Source organism: Anolis sagrei, chromosome 11 (assembly GCF_037176765.1).
Source record: "Anolis sagrei isolate rAnoSag1 chromosome 11, rAnoSag1.mat, whole genome shotgun sequence".
Lineage (NCBI taxonomy): Eukaryota > Metazoa > Chordata > Lepidosauria > Squamata > Dactyloidae > Anolis > Anolis sagrei.
The window spans coordinates 34,280,209-34,300,785 of NC_090031.1; the positions used below are offsets into that span (position 1 = coordinate 34,280,209).

At 47.2% G+C, this 20,577-nt stretch overlaps 1 protein-coding gene across 5 annotated transcripts in view; it reads left to right on the plus strand.

Moving 5' to 3' along the window:
• The window catches only part of MYO18A (myosin XVIIIA), a 264,342-nt gene that overhangs the window by 120,717 nt on the left and 123,048 nt on the right, over positions 1-20,577 (plus strand). For all 5 annotated transcript variants that reach the window (XM_067472195.1, XM_067472196.1, XM_067472197.1 and 2 more), the window contains 5 exons: positions 549-635; positions 10,083-10,224; positions 13,877-14,036; positions 14,117-14,303; positions 14,410-14,650. In XM_067472195.1, the coding sequence (XP_067328296.1) occupies positions 549-635; positions 10,083-10,224; positions 13,877-14,036; positions 14,117-14,303; positions 14,410-14,650 (817 nt within the window). The remainder of the gene's footprint in view (positions 1-548; positions 636-10,082; positions 10,225-13,876; positions 14,037-14,116; positions 14,304-14,409; positions 14,651-20,577) is intronic.

The window sequence follows — 20,577 nt, forward strand, 5'->3', positions numbered from 1 at the left end:
AGGCCTTCTCACACCGAGGCCTCTCACAGACTGAGGATGAACGAACGCTGAGGCCTCTTACAGAATGAGGGTGAACTAACCGTGAAGCCTTCTCACACTGAGGCCTCTCACAGACTGAGGATGAACTAACACTGAGGCCTCTTACAGAATGACGGTGAACTAACACTTATGCTTTCTCACACTGAGGCCTTCTCACACTGAGGCCTCTCACAGACTAATAATGAACAAACACTGAGGCTTCTTACAGACTGAGGTTGAACTGTCACTGAAGCCTTCTCACACTGAGGCCTCTCACAGACTGAGGGCGAACAAACACTGAGGCCTCCTCACACATTTCCATCCCCGGGGTCATCATCCAGGGAAGCCTCTGCTGCCGTGTGGCTCTTGATTGTCTTCCGACTAATGCACTGACTGTGATCTTTGTCTCCTTGTCTCCCCCACCCCACCCACCCCCCTGTTTCTCTCTCTTCTTCTCTCTCTGGTGCCTTTAACTGGAATCTGTAGCCAAACGGGCCACTAATCGCTCCTCCTCTGTCCGTCCTCTCTAGGAAAACATAGACCTTTCCTTAGATGCCTTAGAGCCCAGTACATCTGGTTCTGTAGCCACAGTAGACCAAGCGTCACACCAGGCTCTGGTAAGCTGCATGGAAGGGGCGTGGGAGGGAGGACCCCCCATCGCGGCGTCGGCCCGTTTCTTCACTCTCCATCCCATCGTTCCCCAATTCCTTTGCATCCGCTGCTGCCCTGCCTGTTGCCCAGGTGCTTGGCCGTGGGGGGGGGCATTTCCCAGGTGGGTTGCTTGTTAAGTCTCACTCAAGTGCTGTCCAATCCTGTGTTGGGTAATGGTGATGAAGATGGTGATAACAATCTTCAAAGAGGTCGTTGTGTGCTTTCCTGGCTTTCTGGCCATGTTCAGAAGCATTCTCTCCTGACATTTCGCCCACATCTATGGTAGGCATCCTCAGAAGTTGTGAGGTCAGTTAGAAATTCGGAAAATTTGGTTTATATATCTGTGGAATGATGTCCAGGGTGAGAGAAAGAACTCTTGTCTATTGGAGGCAAGTGAATGCTGCAAATATCTAACTACTACTGCTTCAATGCTGGTGGTCTTTGCTTCTTCCCTGCCTGACTTCCCGAGAGATTTGCAGGATTTTCCGGAGGCAGCGCTGATGGAATCGCTCCAGGAGTTGAGTGTGACGTCTGTAGACAGTCCACGTTTCGCAGGGTTGGGAGGACAATAGCTTTATAAACAAGCCCCTTGGTCTCCCTACAGATGTCCTGGTCCTCAAACACACTCTGCTTCGTTTGAAAAATGTTGCACTCGCAGAGCTCACGTGGTTTTGTATTTCGGTGTCAATGTTGACGTTTGTAGACAGTCCACGTTTTGCAGGCATATAGCAGGGTTGGGAGGACAATAGCTTTATAAAAAAGCCCCTTGGTCTCCCTACGGATATCCCGGTCCTCAAACACTCTCAGATTCATTCGGGAAAATATTGCACTTGCAGAGCTCAGGCGGTGTTGTTTTTCGGTGTCAATGTTGATGTTTTTAGACTGTCCATGTCTCGCAGGCGTTGGGAAGGGTTGGGAGGACAACAGCTTTATAAACAAGCCCCTTGGTATCCCTACGGTTGTCCCGGTCCTCAAACACTCTCTGCTTCATTTGGAAAAATGCTGCACTCGCAGAACTTATGCGGTGTTGTATTTCGATGTCAATGTTGACGTCTATAGACAGTCCACGTTTTGCAGGCGTATAGCAGGGTTGGCGTCTATAGATACTCGCAGAGCTCAGGTGGTGTTGTATTTTGGTGTCAATGTTGACGTCTATAGACAGTCCACGTTTTGCAGGCGTATAGCAGGGTTGGCGTCTATAGATACTCGCAGATCTCAGGTGGTGTATTTCGGTGTCAATGTTGACGTCTATAGACAGTCCACGTTTTGCAGGCGTATAGCAGCATTGGCATCTACAGACACTCGCAGATCTCAGGTGGTGTATTTCGGTGTCAATGTTGACGTCTATAGACAGTCCACGTTTTGCAGGCGTATAGCAGGGTTGGCGTCTATAGACACTCGCAGAGCTCAGGTGGTGTTGTATTTTGGTGTCAATGTTGACGTCTATAGACAGTCCACGTTTTGCAGGCGTATAGCAGGGTTGGCGTCTATAGACACTCGCAGAGCTCAGGTGGTGTTGTATTTCGGTGTCAATGTTGACGTCTATAGACAGTCCACGTTTCGCAGGCGTATAGCAGGGTTGGGAGGACAATAGCTTTATAAACAAGCAACTTGGTATCTCTATGGATGTCCCAATCCTCAAACTCTCTGTGCTTCATTCGGAAAAATGCAGCACTCTCAGAGCTCTGGTAGTGTTGTATTTCAGTGTCAATGTTGACTTTTGTGGAGAGATGGCTGCCAGTGGAGTAGAAATGGTCAACATTTTCTAATGTGACACCATGAAGCTGTATCTCTGGCATTGGAGAGGGATTGCTGGAAGAGCACTTTGGCTTTCTCGATGTTCAATGACATGCCCATCTTCTCGTATGCTTCTGCGAAAGTGTTGAGAGTGGCTTGTAGATCTTGAACTCCAAAGTTAAACCCTGAGTATTTTCTAGTGGGTTGGGAAGTAGACTTACCTTAATTCTGGAACATGGCCAGACAGCCCGGAAAACTCACAGCAACGCAGTGATTCTGGCCATGAAAACTTTGGACAACACACTGGGTCAAAGAATGGATGCATGTGGCACCAAGGGATTTCTCTGATAGAGCTGTGGATGCAGCACTCCCCATTTTGCGAGCACCCCAGTTCTTTCAACCAGATCTGGCAAGGTTTCAGCTCAGGTGATGGATGATGAGACTGGGACGCGTGCCTCAGTTTCACCCACTGGATGGTCTATGGAGCAAGGTGGTCTTTGCTACCCTTCCACTCAACAGAGAGGTCTTTGGAGCGATGGGATCCTTCCAAGAAGCTTCCCCTTCTTTTCCTGCCCCGATTTGCTCACCTGGAGGGGCAGAGAAGGCCAGATCCACATCTGGGCTGCATTGGGGAGGGATGGAGGAGAGCACAGGGTCCTTCCGAGGGAGCGTTTACCCTTCCAATTAGGCGCCTCTAATGAGGAGCGAGGGCTCCAGCTTCAGGTGGGGAGGCGGCTGTCGAGGATGGTTAGGCCTTGGCTCAGATCTGCGCGGCGCTTGCCTGATGAATATGGACAGCAGCGGGGAGGGACGGAGGCACCTACGTGCCCCAAAGGCAGAGGTGGGGAGAAGAGAGAGGGGAGAGCCGCAGCTCCATGCTAGCCCACACTGGGATTACAAGGTAAATAGTCTTTATTGGGTTGCTATCAGTTTTCCAGGCTGTCTGGCCATGTTGCAGAAGCATTCTCTCCTGACGTTTCACCCACATCGATGGCAGGCGTCCTCAGAGGTTGTGAGGTCTGTTGGAAACTAGGGAAATGGGGCTTATATAATGTCCAGGGTGGGAGAAAGAACTCTTTGTCTGTTGGAGGCAAGTGTGAATGCTGCAATTGATCACTTTGATTATTATAATTGATATTATAATAATTATAAATGATATTATAATTATATATTTTGTATTAAATGTAATATTACTAATAATATTACAGTATAATGTTATAGTACAATGTAATATACAATATTAATATTGTGCTATGATTATAATAATATAATATATAATATATTGTATTTACTTTTTACTTATAAGCCGCTCTGAGTCCCCTTCGGAGTGAGAAGGGCGACATATAAATGTCATAAATAAATAAATCGGTTAGGATTAAATGGCCATGCAGCTGCAAGTTCTGGCTGCTTACAGTCTGGGGGAATCCTTTGTTGGGAGGTTATTGGTTGGCCCGGATTGTTTCTTGTCTGGAATTCCCCTGTTCAATCCTTTGTTGCACCTTGGAGTTCAGTATTTATTTATTTATTTATTTATTCACAACATGTATATTCCACCCTTCCCACCCTGAAGGGGACTCAGAGATATACATATACATACAATATATTATATAATTAGCATAGCACAATATCAGTAACATACATTCCCATATTGCACTAAACCAGTATACTGTAATATTATTAGTAATATTACATGTAATATAAAAATAAAATTATAATATCATATTATTATTATTATATTGTATTACATTATAATATTATCAATATTATATGTGTATATAAAATATTATATTACTAGCACAGCATAATATTAGTACTTTATACTACTATATTATACTATACCACCACTATACTGTAATATAATTAGTAATATTACATGTAATATAAAAATATTCTTATATTTTTACTATTATTATATTATTATTATTATATTAGCATTAAATGGCCATGCAGCATCAAGCTCTGGCTGCTTACTGCCTGGGGGGAAATCCTTTGTTGGGAGGTGGTTAGCTGGCCTTGATTGTTTCTTGTCTAGAATTCCCCTGTTTAATCACTTCCCAACAAAGGATTCCCCCAGGCACTAAGCAGCTGCCTGGGGGAGGTGGTTAGCTGGTCTTTATTTTTTTTTGTCTGGAGTTCCCCTGTTTAATCACCTCCCAACAAAGGATTCCCCCAGGCACTAAGCAGCTGCCTGGGGGAGGTGGTTAGCTGGTCTTGATTGTTTTTTGTCCGGAATTCCCCTGTTTAATCACCTCCCAACAAAGGATTCCCCCAGGCACTAAGCAGCTGCCTGGGGGAGGTGGTTAGCTGGTCTTGATTGTTTTTTGTCCGGAATTCCCCTGTTTAATCACCTCCCAACAAAGGATTCCCCCAGGCACTAAGCAGCTGCCTGGGGGAGGTGGTTAGCTGGTCTTGATTGTTTTTTGTCCGGAATTCCCCTGTTTAATCACCTCCCAACAAAGGATTCCCCCAGGCACTAAGCACCTGCCTGGGGGAGGTGGTTAGCTGGTCTTGATTGTTTCTTGTCTGGAATTCCCATGTTTAATCACCTCCCAACAAAGGATTCCCCCAGGCACTAAGCAGCTGCCTGGGGGAGGTGGTTAGCTGGTCTTGATTGTTTTTTTTGTCTGGAATTCCCCTGTTTAATCACCTCCCAACAAAGGATTCCCCCAGGCACTAAGCAGCTGTCTGGGGGAGGTGGTTAGCTGGTCTTGATTGTTTCTTGTCTGGAGTTCCCCTGTTTAATCACCTCCCAACAAAGGATTCCCCCAGTATTGGGTGTTTGTGCCATATCTGGTCCAGTGAATGAAAATACATCCTGTATATCAGATATTTTCATTATGCTTCATAACACTAGCAAAAATATAGTTATGAAATAGCAACAAAAATAATTTTATGGTTGGGGAGGGGGGTCAGCACAACATGAGGAAGTGTATTAAGGGGTTGCGGCATTAGGAAGGTTGAGAACCACTGCAATACGGAGTCAGATTGAACCCACCGAAAGACCTCGAGTGTAATAAAAGGCAGGATCGATGACAATAATAATAATAATGCATTGCTACCCATTACTGGGTGAAAAGCAGGCTGTAAACGGGTGACAATAATAGTCGCAGCAGTCATAATAATAAAATAGCCGTTCTCCCGCACTGGAAACGTATATTTCGTGGTCCTTTCCCCGACTGGCTGGCCTTCAGGCGTGTTGGAATACCAAAAATAGTCTTATTTTTTTGCTCCTGGGGCTTTTATGGCCGTCTGAGCGATTTGCAGGAGTGGAAAACAAGCCTGAAGAACATTGGAAGGGAGCTTTGCCCAGGAAGGAAAGGAGAAGGCTGCGCCACCCCCACCAGCACCACAGTGCGCTGAGCGACTGTCACCCTCGCAGCCCATAATTTTCCTTTTCCATTAGGGTCCAGACCCATAAAGGAGCGGGGAAGCGGTGAGGCTTGAAGGGCCCGCCTGCCGCTTGTCATTCTAATGGCGGGGCCCTGTTAGTGCGGCACCGGCGCGGCTCTGGCGGGGAGGGCGGCTGACAGTCGGTGCGGCAAAAGGAAGCAGAGCCACCGCAGCAGGATCGCACCCCTTCGCCTCGGACTCCTTGCAAAGGCAGGAGGTTCTCCCCATTGGAGGCCAAGTGTCCACCTGAGCTCCTAACCTCCCCATGTGCAGTATCTCTTGGTTGCCTTCTGAGAAAATTACACTTGCAATGCCCTTCCTCAATAATAGGATAATTGCAAACTTATTTACCTAGTTGCTTGTGCTCCCCCCACCCCAGGGGATATCCCTGTGCCATCACCTGCTTGAGCGGTGATGGCACGATCGTCAGCATAGATAGTTTCCTCAGAGCCCGAGATGCTTGTCTGTTCTAGTTGGATTAGGAATCAGCTGGTTTTCACTGTAATAGGCATGTAATAGGCACCTAAAGCTTCAGAGAGCTTCCATTCAACCATTTCAAAGCTCCCTGCTTGAGCGGTGATGGCACCATCGTCAGCATAGATAGTTTCCTCAGAGCTTGAGATGCTTGTCTGTTCTAGTTGGATTAGGAATCAGCTGGTTTTCACTATAATAGGCATGTAATAGGCACCTAAAGCTTCAGAGAGCTTCTGTTCAACCATTTCAAAGCTCCCTGCTTGAGCGATGATGGCACCATCGTCAGCATAGATAGTTTCCTCAGAGCTTGAGATGCTTGTCTGTTCTAGTTGGATTAGAAATCAGCTGGTTTTCACTGTAATAGGCATGTAATAGGCATCTAAAGCTTCAGAGAGCTTCTGTTCAACCATTTCAAAGCTCCCTGCTTGAGCTGTGATGGCACCATCGTCAGCATAGATAGTTTCCTCAGAGCTCGAGATGCTTGTCTGTTCTAGTTGGATTAGGAATCAGCTGGTTTTCACTATAATAGGCATGTAATAGGCACCTAAAGCTTCAGAGAGCTTCTGTTCAACCATTTCAAAGCTCCCTGCTTGAGCGGTGATGGCACCATCGTCAGCATAGATAGTTTCCTCAGAGCTCAAGATGCCTGTCTGTTCTAGTTGGATTAGGAATCAGCTGGTTTTCCCTGTAATAGGCATGTAATAGGCACCTAAAGCTTCAGAGAGCTTCTGTTCAACCATTTCAAAGCTCCCTGCTTGAGCGGTGATGGCACCATCGTCAGCATAGATAGTTTCCTCAGAGTTCGAGATGCTTGTCTGTTCTAGTTGGATTAGGAATCAGCTGGATTTCCCTGTAATAGGCATGTAATAGGCACCTAAAGCTTCAGAGAGCTTCTGTCCAACCATTTCAAAGCTCCCTGCTTGAGCGGTGATGGCACCATCGTCAGCATAGATAGTTTCCTCAGAGCTCGAGATGCTTGTCTGTTCTAGTTGGATTAGGAATCAGCTGGTTTTCACTGTAATAGGCATGTAATAGGCACCTAAAGCTTCAGAGAGCTTCCGTTCAACCATTTCAAAGCTCCCTGCTTGAGCGGTGATGGCACCATCGTCAGCATAGATAGTTTCCTCAGAGCTCGAGATGCTTGTCTGTTCTAGTTGGATTAGGAATCAGCTGGTTTTCTCTGTAATAGGCATGTAATGGGCACCTAAAGCTTCAGAGAGCTTCTGTCCAACCATTTCAAAGCTCCCTGCTTGAGCAGTGATGGCACCATCGTCAGCATAGATAGTTTCCTCAGAGCTCGAGATGCCTGTCTGTTCTAGTTGGATTAGGAATCAGCTGGTTTTCCCTGTAATAGGCATGTAATAGGCACCTAAAGCTTCAGAGAGCTTCTGTCCAACCATTTCAAAGCTCCCTGCTTGAGCGGTGATGGCACCATCGTCAGCATAGATAGTTTCCTCAGAGCTCGAGATGCCTGTCTGTTCTAGTTGGATTAGGAATCAGCTGGTTTTCACTGTAATAGGCATGTAATAGGCACCTAAAGCTTCAGAGAGCTTCTGTTCAACCATTTCAAAGCTCTCTTCTTGAGCGGTGATGGCACGATCGTCAACATAGATGAAACTTTGTCCCTTCTGGCAGTGGCTGATCATTTGTGTAGTTGTTAAAGATGGATGGAGCAAGCACATTCCCCTGAGGCAGGCTGTTCTTCTGTTTCCACCATCTGGTTCTTTGGCCCTGGAACTCAACAAAAAAGCTCCTGTTTGGTAACGGATTTCAGTCAAGAAACACTGAGAGTTAGAGTTCAACTGTATCTATATTACTTATAGATAGATCCACAAAGATGGCACATTAGAAGGGTGTGGTCCACATTGGGCTACAGGTGGATGCACAAAGAAGGTGCATCACGATGTGTCCCTTCCCTCTTCTTGTCTAGAAGGCCCCCGGTTTAATCCAGAGCGGTTTCTCCAAGGAGAGCTTGGAAAAGATCTTGGCTTAAACACTGTTGTTGTTGTTGTTGTTGTTGTTGTTGTTGTTGTTATTAAACATGGATGGAGCAATCACACTCCCCTGAGGCAGGCCGTTCTTCTGTTTCCGCCATCTGCTTCTCTGGCCCTGGAACTCAACAAAAAAGCTCCTGTTTGGTAGCAGATTTCAGTCAAGAAACACTGAGAGTTAGAGTTCAACAGTATCTATATTACCTATAGATGGATCCACAAGGATGGCACATTAGAAGGGTGTGGTCCACATTGGGTGACAGGTGGACCCACAAAGAAGGTGCATCACGATGTGTCCCTTCCCTCTTCTTGTCTAGAAGGCCCCCAGTTTAATCCAGAGCGGTTTCCCCAAGTAGAGCTTGGAAAAGATCTTGGCTTAAACACTGGAAAGTAAGGCTGAGATGAGGCTCAGTGGAAGGAGGCCAGCATGGAGAAGGCCTTCTCCATGTTGGAAGCTCCTCAGTTTTCTCCAAGCAGCAGCCAATCTCCAGGGACTTGGGAAGATCTGCTACCAAACAGGAGCTTTTTTGTTGAGTTCCAGGGCCAGAGAAGCAGATGGTGGAAACAGAAGAACGGCCTGCCTCAGGGGAGTGTGATTGCTCCATCCATGTTTAACAACAACAACAACAACAACAACAACCCCAGCGTTTAAGCCAAGATCTTTTCCAAGCTCTACTTGGAGAAACCGCTCTGGATTAAACTAGGGGCCTTCTAGACAGGGACACATCGTAATACACCTTCTTTGTGGGTCCACCTGTCGCCCAATGTGGACAACACCTTTCTAATGTGCCATCCTTGTGGATCCATCTGTAGGTAATATAGATATAGATTAACACCTCCCAGCAACAGATTTTCCCAGACTCAGGCAGGCCTTCAAATGCTAATGAAGGTGATCAGCTAAACATTCACACCTAACTGCAGCAGGGAAGAGCTCCTTGCCCCACCCCAGCCATTCCACAGATATATAAACCCATTTTTCCTACTTCCAACAGACCTTCTCAACCTCTGAGGATGCTTGCCATAGATGCAGGTGAAACGTCAGGAGAAATGCCTCTAGAACATGGCTCTATAGCCTGAAAAAACCCACAAGAACCTAGTGATTCCAGCCATGAAAGCCTTCGACAATACAATATAGATATTGTTGAACTCTAACTCTCAGTGTTTCCTGACTGAAATCTGCTACCAAACAGGAGCTTTTTTGTTGAATTCCATGGCCAGAGAAGTGGATGGCGGATGTCTTTCCTATCAACTCCTTTCTGCAATGCTTAGAATTTGAACCCGGGGTCCTTCTGGAGTCAGAGCATCCACAGACTCCGGGCCAGGGGAATCAGGACCTGGAATTGGGGATTTGGCTTCTCTTGGGATCAAAAGGACGGGGAAGGCAAGCGAACCCTGGTTGCCGCTCTCCATCTTTGTGAGTGCGTTCAGCTCTGCCGCTCCTCTCGATTGCTCCCTGCTGAGTTTGCGGGGAGTAATTTCGGCTGCTTAAGCCTCCAGATTGAATTTCTACCGAGTAAACGTCGCGTGGTGGAACATTTTACTAGACAATATGTGTTTCTCCTGTCTCTGGTATTAAGTATTGATTCTTCCCGGGCGAAAGGGATCGTTTCTGAGCCGGCCCTGGCTCTCGCTCGCTTGCTCGGGAAGGGAGGAGGCGCGCGGCAACGATGGGGCATCGTGTAGTTGCGTCCCTTGGCATTGCGGGGCACACGTTTAACGCATGGTGCATGCCCTCACCTCACCCTCCCTTGTCTCCCCAATGCACCCGGGGTTCTTAGCATGCTCCGCTCTCCCCATAACGATGAGGTGCCCTCGTTGCAGGTCCGTTCCCTCGCTCGGACCGATGAGGCCAGGGGCTTGCTGTGGCTCCTGGAAGAGGAGTCCCTTCAGCCTGGTGGCAATGAAGACACTCTTCTGGACCGACTCTTCACCTACTATGGCCCTCAGGATGGAGACAAGAAAGGTAACGGCGATAAGAGAAGGATACAGAACCTGAAAGCATCATAATGATGAGATCTGGGAAGCTCAGCCTCATGATGGGCCCTTGGGTGTGGTATCGTCCGGTGGTGCATTGGGTCCAACCACTGAGCTTAGAAATGGAGATGAGCACCAGAGTCCCAGAGTCGGCGGGTTAAACCGCTGAGCTGCTGAACTTGCTGGCTGAAATGTCACAGGTTCGAACCCAGGGAGCAGGGTGAGCTCCCGCTGTTAGCCCTAGTTTCTGCCAACCTAGCAGTTCGAAAACATGTAAATGTGAGTAGATCAGTAGGTACACCGATGGAGTACTTCCTCATTCTTTTGCACACTGCTGGAGATTTTTATGGCGTCATAAATTAGTTAAATTAGCTTGACAGATGCAACTTTATTTTGGGATGTAGAGGGTCGACGGCAAGCTAGACAAATGGCTGGAAGCTCACTCTGACCCAGGCTGTAGTGATTTTAATGCACTTGACTCCCAACAAGCTGCTCCAGGTGTTGTTGTTGTTATTATTATTATTAAACATAGATGGAGCAATCACACTCCGCTGAGGCAGGCCATTCTTCTGTTTCCGCCATCTGCTTCTTTGGCCCTGGAACTCAACAAAAAAGCTCCTGTTTGGTAGCAGATTTCAGTCATGAAACACTGAGAGTTAGATTTCAACAGTATCTATATTACCTATAGATGGATCCATAAGGACGTCACATTAGAAGGGTGTTGTCCACATTGGGCTACAGGTGGACCCACAAAGAAGGTGCATTACGATGTGTCGAATGGGAAGATAATGGCGTTCCATGCAGTCATGCTGGCTGCATGACTTTGGAGGCGCCTATGGACAACACCGCCTCTTTGGCTTAGAAATGGAGATGAGTCCCAGAGTCGGACATGACTGGATTTCATGTCAGGGGAAAACCTTTACCTTTACTAGTAGGCGATATGTTGGAGGGAGGAATCGGCAACACTACCTTGCCTAAGAAAACCCTCCGAAATTCAGGTGACTTGAGAACACACGTCCTTTGTCATGTAAATGAGTCGAAATGAGAACGGATACGTTCAGATTAAGGACAGAAATACTCAATGTGCCATTTCCCAGCAAAGATCTTGAGAGAAATGCATCGCCGTGAGGCAGCCACGCATTTCTATTTTTTTGTGCTTCAGCAAGTATTTGTCAGTGCAAAAGCATACATGGCTCGGCTGCCGAGAAGACACGGCTCTGCACCGGAAGCGTTGGCTCCCGTGTGGAAATTCCCCTGGGATTTGTGTGCAGCAAACACGTTCACCTTCCTAGAAAAACCGCACGTATTTTCTGCGCAGAGTAATTGCCCACACGGTGTCCCAAAGCACGGTTTAGCACTTTGGAAGGACACAAAAAATCTTTCTCATCTGGCAGGAAAGCGTATTAGAGGAATTGTTTGTTCTGGGCTGCAGAGGTGAATAGCGCGGGCATCCCGGTCCCTGGCAGGAAACAAATCAAGGCGCGCTCCCTCCAGGTTTCAGGGCCAGGCTCGGAGGCAGAGGCAGGGAGTCAGGCAAACACAAAGACATAGAAGATAGGAAGTAACAATAACACTAGTGATGTGGATAGATGGAGGGGTGGATAGATGATGGATGATAAAGAGATGATAGATGATATGTGGATGGACCAATGAAGGAAGGATGGATGAATGATAGGTAGGTAGGTAGGTAGATGAGATAGGCAGATAGATGGATAGATAGATAGATAGATAGATAGATAGATAGATAGATAGATGGATGGAATAAGTAGATGGATGGATGGATGGATGGATGGATGAAATTGGCGGGTGGGTGGGTGGGTGGGTGGGTGGGTGGATGGATGGATGGATGGATGGATGGATGGATAGATAGATAGATAGATAGATAGATAGATAGATAGATAGATAGAAATAGATAGATAGATAGATAGATAGATAGATAGAAATAGATAGATAGATAGATGAGATAGGCAGATGAATGGATAGATAGATAGATAGATAGATGGAATAAGTAGATGGATGGATGGATGGATGGATGGATGGATGGATGGATGGATAGATAGATAGATAGATAGATAGATAGATAGATAGATGAGATAGGCGGATGAATGGATAGATAGATAGATAGATAGATAGATAGATAGATAGATGGAATAAGTGGATGGATGGATGGATGGATGGATGAAATAGGCGGGTGGGTGGATGGATGGATGGATGGATGGATGGATGGATGGATAGATAGATAGATAGATGGAATAAGTAGATGGATGGATGGATGGATAGATAGATGAGAAAGGAAGATGAATGGATAGATAGATATATAGATAGATAGATAGAATAAGTAGATGGATGGATGGATGGATGGATGGATGAAATAGGCGGGTGGGTGGGTGGATGGATAGATTGATAGATGATATAGGCAGATGAATGGATGGATGGATGGATGGATGGATGGATAGATAGATAGATAGATAGATAGATAGATGGAATAGGTGGATGGATGGATGGATGGATGGATGGATGGATGGATGGATGGATGGATGGATAGATAGATGGAATAGGTAGATGGATGGATGGATGGATGGATGGGAAGATAGATAGGAAGATAGATACATAGATGGACGGACGGACAGATAGATAGATAGACAGACAGACAGACAGACAGATGGAATAGGTAAGTGGATGGATGGATGGATAGATAGATAGATGAAATAGGCAGATGGATGGATGGATGGATGGATAGATGAGATAGGTGGATGGATGGATGGATGAAAGATAGATAGATAGATAGATAGATAGATAGATAGATAGATAGATGATAAATGGATGATAGATGATAGGTAGGTGGACCCATGAGGTAGGGAGGGAGGGAGGGGTGGATGAATGGATTATAGATAGATAGATAGATAGATAGATAAGATAAATGGATGATACATAGGTAGATGGACCAATGGGGGATGAATGATAGATAGAGGAGATAAAAGATAGATAGATAGATAGATAGATAGATAGATAGATAGATAGATAGATAGATGATAAATAGATGATAGGTAGGTGGACCCATGAGGGAGGGAGGGTTATATGAATGGATTATAGATAGATAGATAGATAGATAGATAGATAGATAGATAGGATAAATGGATGATAGATAGGTAGATGGACCAATGAGGGATGGATGATAGATAGAGGAGCTAGGCAGATGGATGGATGGATAAAGATAGATAGATAGATAGATAGATAGATAGATAGATAGATAGATGATAGGTAGGTGGACCCATGAGGGAGGGAAGGGTGGATGAATGGATGATAGATAGATAGATAGATAAGATAAATGGATGATAGATAGGTAGATGGACCAATGAGAGATGGATGATAGATAGAGGAGATAGGCAGATGGATGGATGGATAAAAGATAGATAGATAGATAGATAGATAGATAAGATAAATGGATGATAGATAGGTAGATGGACCAATGAGAGATGGATGATAGATAGAGGAGATAGGCAGATGGATGGATGGATAAAAGATAGATAGATAGGACAGATTGATGGCTCTACCCATGACTATTCAGCCCATGAAAAGGCTAGTGGAGGAAAACTTGGGGGCGCCTTCCCCTTCACGGATCCTCCCTCTCCCTCCCGCAGGTCACGATCCGCTCCTCCGGAGCACCAGGCCGCGGCACTTCTTCCTGGGCCACAGCTACGGCACCAACTGGGTGGAGTACGACACCACGGGCTGGCTGAGCTACGTGCGGCAGAACCCGGCCTCCCAGAACGCCTCGGCCCTCCTGCAGGACTCCCAGAAGTAAGCGGTGGGCAGCGGTGGCCACGGATTCCCCTCAGGGACGTGGCAGGGACTCACCGTGTCCCTTTTCTCCCTCTCAGGAAAATCATCAGCAGCCTCTTTGCGGGCCGGGCGGGGAACGCGATGGTCTTGTCGGGCTCCATCGCCGGCCTGGAGGGGGGCTCCCAGCTGGCTCTGCGCCGGGCCACCAGCATGCGGAAGACCTTCACCACGGGGGTGGCGGCCATGAAGAAGAAGTCCCTCTGCATCCAGATCAAGCTGCAAGTGGTGAGTCTCTGCGCAGGTGCGTCTGGGAAGGAAGCACCATCCCAGGCGCTCCACTCGACCTCTTCCCCGCCTTCTCTGCACTCATTGCCCTTTCGTTGCCCCTCAGGATGCCCTCGTCGACACCTTGAAGAAGTCCAAGCTCCACTTCGTCCACTGCTTCCTGCCCAAAGCGGACGGCTGGAGTAGTGGTGATGCCCGGGGCCCCGGGGCCCGGCGGGTGAGCACCAGCGAGCTGGACCTTCATGGCGAACACTGCGAGGCCGGCCTCATGCAGCTGGATGTCCCGCTCCTGAGGGCCCAGATCCGAGGGTCTCGCCTCCTGGATGCCCTCCGGATGTACCGACAAGGTTGGTGTTATTGTCGAAGGCTTTCATGGCTGGAATCACTAGGTTCTTGTGGGTTTTGTGGGTCTGTAGCCCGGAAAAACCCACAAGAACCTAAGATTGGTGTTGTTACCCCTCTTGTAGCCAGGCAGCCATGTTGGAATTGGCAGCCATGATGAATTGGCTCCGGGAAGCCATCGTTTGGGTGCTGGTGTCATTTTTTTTTTATTTTACAGAATGCATTAGGTTCTGTGTGAACTATAACTCCCATCATTCCAGGTTCAGCCCCCAGAACACCATCGGTAGTCAAAGTTTCTCATGTTGTGCAAGTTTGCTCTGCAGCCAGAGAGCACACTGAACCCCACCCATGATGCATCATGGGTGGGGTTCTGTGTGCTCGCTGGCTGTAAGGCAAACTACAACTCCCACTATGTTGAGTCAGTCCCCTCAAACCCCTCCAAGCAGATTCAGTTGGTCATAGGGGTTCTGTGGTCCTGGTTCATCATCGGTGGAGGTCACCGTTTCCCCGGTTGTGGGTGAACTACAACTCCCAGAAAGGAAGGTCAGTTCCCCCCAAACCCCTCCAGTAGTCAAATTTCAGGATATCAGGTATGTGTGCCAAGTTTGGTCCAGATCCATCATCTCTGGTAGCCACAGTGTCTCTGGACGTAAGTGAACTACAACTTCCAGAAATGAAGATCAGTTCCTCTCAAACCTCTTCAATATTTTCAGTAGGTCGTGGGGATTCTGTGCACTAAATGAGGCCCAGGGACATCGTTAGTGGGGTCCAGAGTGCTCTTTGAGTGCAGGTGAACTATAAATCCCAGTATCTACAATGGCTATAAATCAAGGTGAATTCCCCCAGTATCCTCCATTATTTTTCTTTAGTCATGGGGATTCCCCAAGGTGAATTCCTCCATTATTTTTCTTTGGTCATGGGGATTCTGTGCACTAAATGAGGCCCAGGGACATCATTAGTGGGGTCCAGAGTGCTCTTTGAGTGCAGGTGAACTATAAATTCCAGTTTCTACAATGGCTATAAATCAAGGTGAATTCCCCCAATATCCTCCCATTATTTTTCTTTGGTCATGGGGATTCTGTGCACTAAATGTGGCCCAGGGACATTATTAGTGGGGTCCAGTGTGCTCTTTGAGTGCAGGTGAACTATAAATCCCAGTATCTACAATGGCGATAAATCAAGGTGAATTCCCCCAGTATCCTCCCATTATTTTTCTCGTGAGGATTCTGTGTGCCAAGTGAGGTCCAGGTTCATTGTCAATGGGGGTCACAGTACTCTGACTTGATGTAGGGTGAACTACAACTTAATAAGACATCTACGCCCAACATCGGAGAAACTATACATCCATCAGGAAGTATCAGCCAATAATGAAAGAACCAAGGCAGTGGCATCTCTGGCCCATCCCCTGTTCGGATATCAGCCAGAAAGACAACAGCCTAAGTCAAGAAATAGCTTCTTAAGATCTACAAAGATACTTTCAGGAACACCTCAGCAAGCAAGAGTCCAAAAGTGGCAGGCTCAAACTCAGAACCTCAATCCATGGCTGATACCAAATGAGAGACACCCCACTGGGCACACAGAAGAGTGGGTGACTTGGAAGGCACTCTGGCACCACGAGATGCAGAGCCAACCTTAAGAAAGGGGGCCACAAAGTGGAGTCCTCGACATGTGAGTGTGGAGGAGCAAACCACAGACCACCTACTACAATGCGGTCTGAGTCCTGCCACATGCACAATGGAGGACCTTCTTATAGCAAAACTAGAGGCACTCCCAAGTGGCCAAAGGAAATTTAGTATCATGCCAAGTATTCAAACTTTGTGTTTTCTCAAACACATCACAACTGTATCCTTGGCTCGCTCCTGATACGATAAATAAATAGTAGAGTTAATTAGAGTTAGTAACAGTAAGAGCAACAATAACCATCCTTTTCTAGGTTGTAGCAGTTTTCCTGATACTTTATTCCCCTCTCTTCCTCTCTGCCTATTCCTCTTTCCTTCCCATGAGGTGATTCCAAAATCAGGTGATTCCAAAATCAGGGGCCCTGATTTTGCCCAATTATTGTCAAAGGCTTTCATGGTCGGAACCACTGAGTTGTTGGAGGTTTTTGGGTTGTATGGCCATGTTCTAGAAGCATTCTCTCCTGACATTTCGCCTGCATCTGTGGCAAGCATTCTCAGAGGTAGTGAGATTTGTTGATGTTGCACCTGCATCTGTGGCAAGCAGCCTCTGAGGTTGTGAGGTTTGTTGATGTTTTGCCTGCAACTGTGGCAAGCATCCTCAGAGGTTGTGTGGTTTGTTGACGTTTCGCTTGCATCTGTGGCAAGCATCCTCAGAGGTTGTGAGGTTTGTTGACAAGATCTATGGCAAGCATCCTCAGAGGTTGTGAGGTTTGTTGACATTTCGCCTGCATCTGTGGCAAGCAACCTCAGAGGTTGTGAGGTTTGTTGACACGATCTGTGGCAAGCAACCTCAGATGTTGTGAGATTTGTTAATGTTTCGCCTGCATCTGTGGCAAACATCCTCAGAGGTTGTTAGCTTTGTTGATGTTTCGCCTGCATCTATGGTGAGCAACCTCTGAGGTTATGAAGTTTGTTGACAAGATCTGTGACAAGCATCCTCAGAGGTTGTGATCTTTGTTGACGTTTCACCTGCATTTGTGGCAAGCATTTTCAGAGTTTGTGAGGTTTGTTGATGTTTCACCTGCATCTGTGGCAAGCAGCTTCAGATGTTGTGAAGTTTGTTAATGTTTCACCTGCAACTGTGGCAAGCAACCTCAGAGGTTGTGAGGTTTGTGGACAAGATATATGGCAAGCAGCCTCAGAGGTTGTGAGGTTTGTTGACAAGATTTGTGGCAAGCATCCTCAGATGTTGTGAGGTTTGTTGACGTTTCACCTGCATCTGTGGCAAGCAACCTCAGAGGTTGTGAGGTTTGTGGACAAGATATATGGCAAGCAGCCTCAGAGGTTGGGAGGTTTGTTGACGTTTCACCTGCTTCTGTGGCAGGCAACCTCAGAGGTTGTGAGCTTTGTTGATGTTTCGCCTGCATCTCTGGCAAGCAACCTCCACCTTCCTCACTCCCTCCCCTCCCTGGCTCCCCAACTCCGCGCACTTCTGTATTCATCCTTCCGAAAGATGCACAGTGGAATTGGTGTTTATTATTTCAAAACCAGGTTGTTAGTGCTCTGAAGCCCGATCGATGGGCTGCGCAGGGGCCGGGATCAATGGCCCAGCGGGGGGAGGGAGGGAGTGAGGGGAGAGTGGAGCCCCCCTCCGGTCGATGGCGCTGATGATTAATTAAGACCTGAAGAATCAACACTGCTATCTCTGCCCATAAATTTAATTGTAGTTCATCCACAGTCGATACGGAGAGGCCCGCCTCGGCTCCCGTCTGCCTGCCAAGCGCAGGAGCGCGCATGCAGACGTCTGGCTTGGCCTTATTAAACATCCCGGGAGGGTTTCGGAGAGAGCGCCCCACCACCAAAGATGGCATTGCGGCACCCAGCGGGGTTCGTCCCCCCACAAGTGGCCTCAGCCAAGTTATTCCACCGCCTTCCAAGGGAAAGCGTGCCATCGCGTCTCCCTCCTCGTTGGCCATATTTGGAGTTTCGGCCTCGTCCAAAGCAGTCCCCCCCCCCCCCCATCTCTCAGCAAGCTGATAGGGATCGTACTTTGGCTTTTTAAAAAGCAACTCTTTCCAGGGTAGTCTGTTTATGTTCCAGCAGCATTCTCTCCTGACGTTTCCCCCCCATCTATGGCAGGCATCCTCAGAGATTGACAAGCTGGAATGTGTCCAGAGGAGGGCGACTAAAATGATCAAGGGTCTGGAGAACAAGCCCTATGAGGAGCGGCTTAGGGAACTGGGCATGTTTAGCCTGAAGAAGAGAAGGCTGAGAGGAGATATGAGAGCCATGTATAAATATGTGAGAGGAAGCCACAGGGAGGAGGGAGCAAGCTTGTTTTCTGCTTCCCTGGAGACTAGGACGCAAGGGAACAATGGCTTCAAACTACAAGAGAGGAGATTCCATCTGAACATGAGGAAGAACTTCCTGACTGTGAGAGCCGTTCAGCAGTGGAACTCTCTGCCCCGGAGTGTGGTGGAGGCTCCTTCTTTGGAAGCTTTTAAGCAGAGGCTGGATGGCCATCTGTCAGGGGTGATTTGAATGCAATATTCCTGCTTCTTGGCAAGGGGTTGGACTGGATGGCCCATGAGGTCTCTTCCAACTCTTTGATTCTATGATTCTATGTGTTGGAAACTAGAAAAATCACTTTTATATGTCTGTGGAATGATGTCGAGGGTGGGAGAAAGAACTGTCTGTTTGAGGCAGGCATAAATGTTTCAACTGGCCACCTTGATTAGCACCGAATGGCCTTGCAGCTTCAAGGTCTGGCTGCCTCCAGCTGAAGGGAATCCTTTGTTGGGAGGTGATTAACAAGAAACAACCAGGGCCAGCTAATCTGCTCCCAATAAAAGATTCCCCCAGAGAGTAAGCAGCCAGGTGACACCTAAGATATTATCTATTAGGCATGTGCAATCCATTAAAAATGGTTCTAAACTTCCCCCAGGCAGTAAGCAGCCAGACCTTGAGGCTGCAAGGGCATTCAATGCTATTCACACTTAGAGGTTGAGGGGTGTGTTGGAAACTAGGAAAACCGCTTTCATATATCTCTGGAATGGTGTTGACAGTGGGAATAAGAGCTGTCTTTCTGAATGTTTGATTAGCACCGAATGGCCTTGCAGTTTAAATGTCTGGCTGCTTACTGCTGAGGGGCATCCTTTGTTGGGAGGTGACTCAAGAAGGTAGATTCCATCTGAACATGAGAAAGAACCGGGATTGTGGCGCAGCTGGCTGAGTGTCAGCTGCATTAAGATCACTCTGAATTCGAAGCCAGCCCGGGTTGGAGCGAGTTTCCAACCAATTGTGTGTAGCCTGTTGTCGACCTTTGCAACCCGAAAGACAGTTGCATCTGTCAAGTAGGAAAATTAGGTACCACCTTAAAGTGTGGGGAGGCTAAATTAACTAATTTATGAGGCCATAAAGAAGACTCCAGCAAAGCACTCCAGCGGGGAAGCATGCGGGGAATGCGGAAGTGCTTCATCAGCATCACAAATGGATGATAAAAGCCAGAAAAAGTTAAATAGCCTCTGTGTATGTCTGTATATGTTTGTATGTCAAAAATTGGCATTGAATGTTTGCCATATATGTGTACACCGTAATCCGCCCTGAGTCCCCTGCGGGGTGAGAAGAAGGGCGGAATATAAAAGCTGTAAATAAGTAAATAAATAATAAACTTCCTGACTGTGAGAGCCGTTCAGCAGTGGAACTCTCTGCCTCGGGAGTGTGGTGGTGTCTCCCTCTTTGGAAGCTTTTAAACAGAGGCTGGATGGCCATCTGTTAGGGGTGCTTTGAATGCAATATTCCTGCTTCTTGGCAGAATGGGGTTGGACTGGATGGCCCAGGAGGTCTCTTCCAACTCTATGATTCTAAGAGAATTCCAGACAAGAAATAACCAGGACCAGCTAATCACCTCCCAACAAAGGATTCCCCTAGATAGTAAGCAGCCAGGTGACACCTAAGATATTATCTATTAGGCATGTGCAACCCATTAAAAATGGTTCTAAACTTCCCCCAGGCAGTAAGCAGCCAGACCTTGAGGCTGCAAGGGCATTCAATGCTATTCAGAGTGATCAAATGCAGCATTCACACTCAGAGTGTTGAGGGGGTGTGTTGGAAACTAGAAAAATCACTTTTATATATCTCTGGAATGGTGTTGACGATGGGAGAAAGAACTGTCTGTTTGAGGCAGACGTGAATGTTTGATTAGCACCAAATGGCCTTGCAGCTTCAAGGTCTGGCTTCTTACTGCAGAGGGGCATCCTTTGTTGGAAGGTGACTAAACAAGGGAAATTCCATCTGAATATGAGAAATAACTT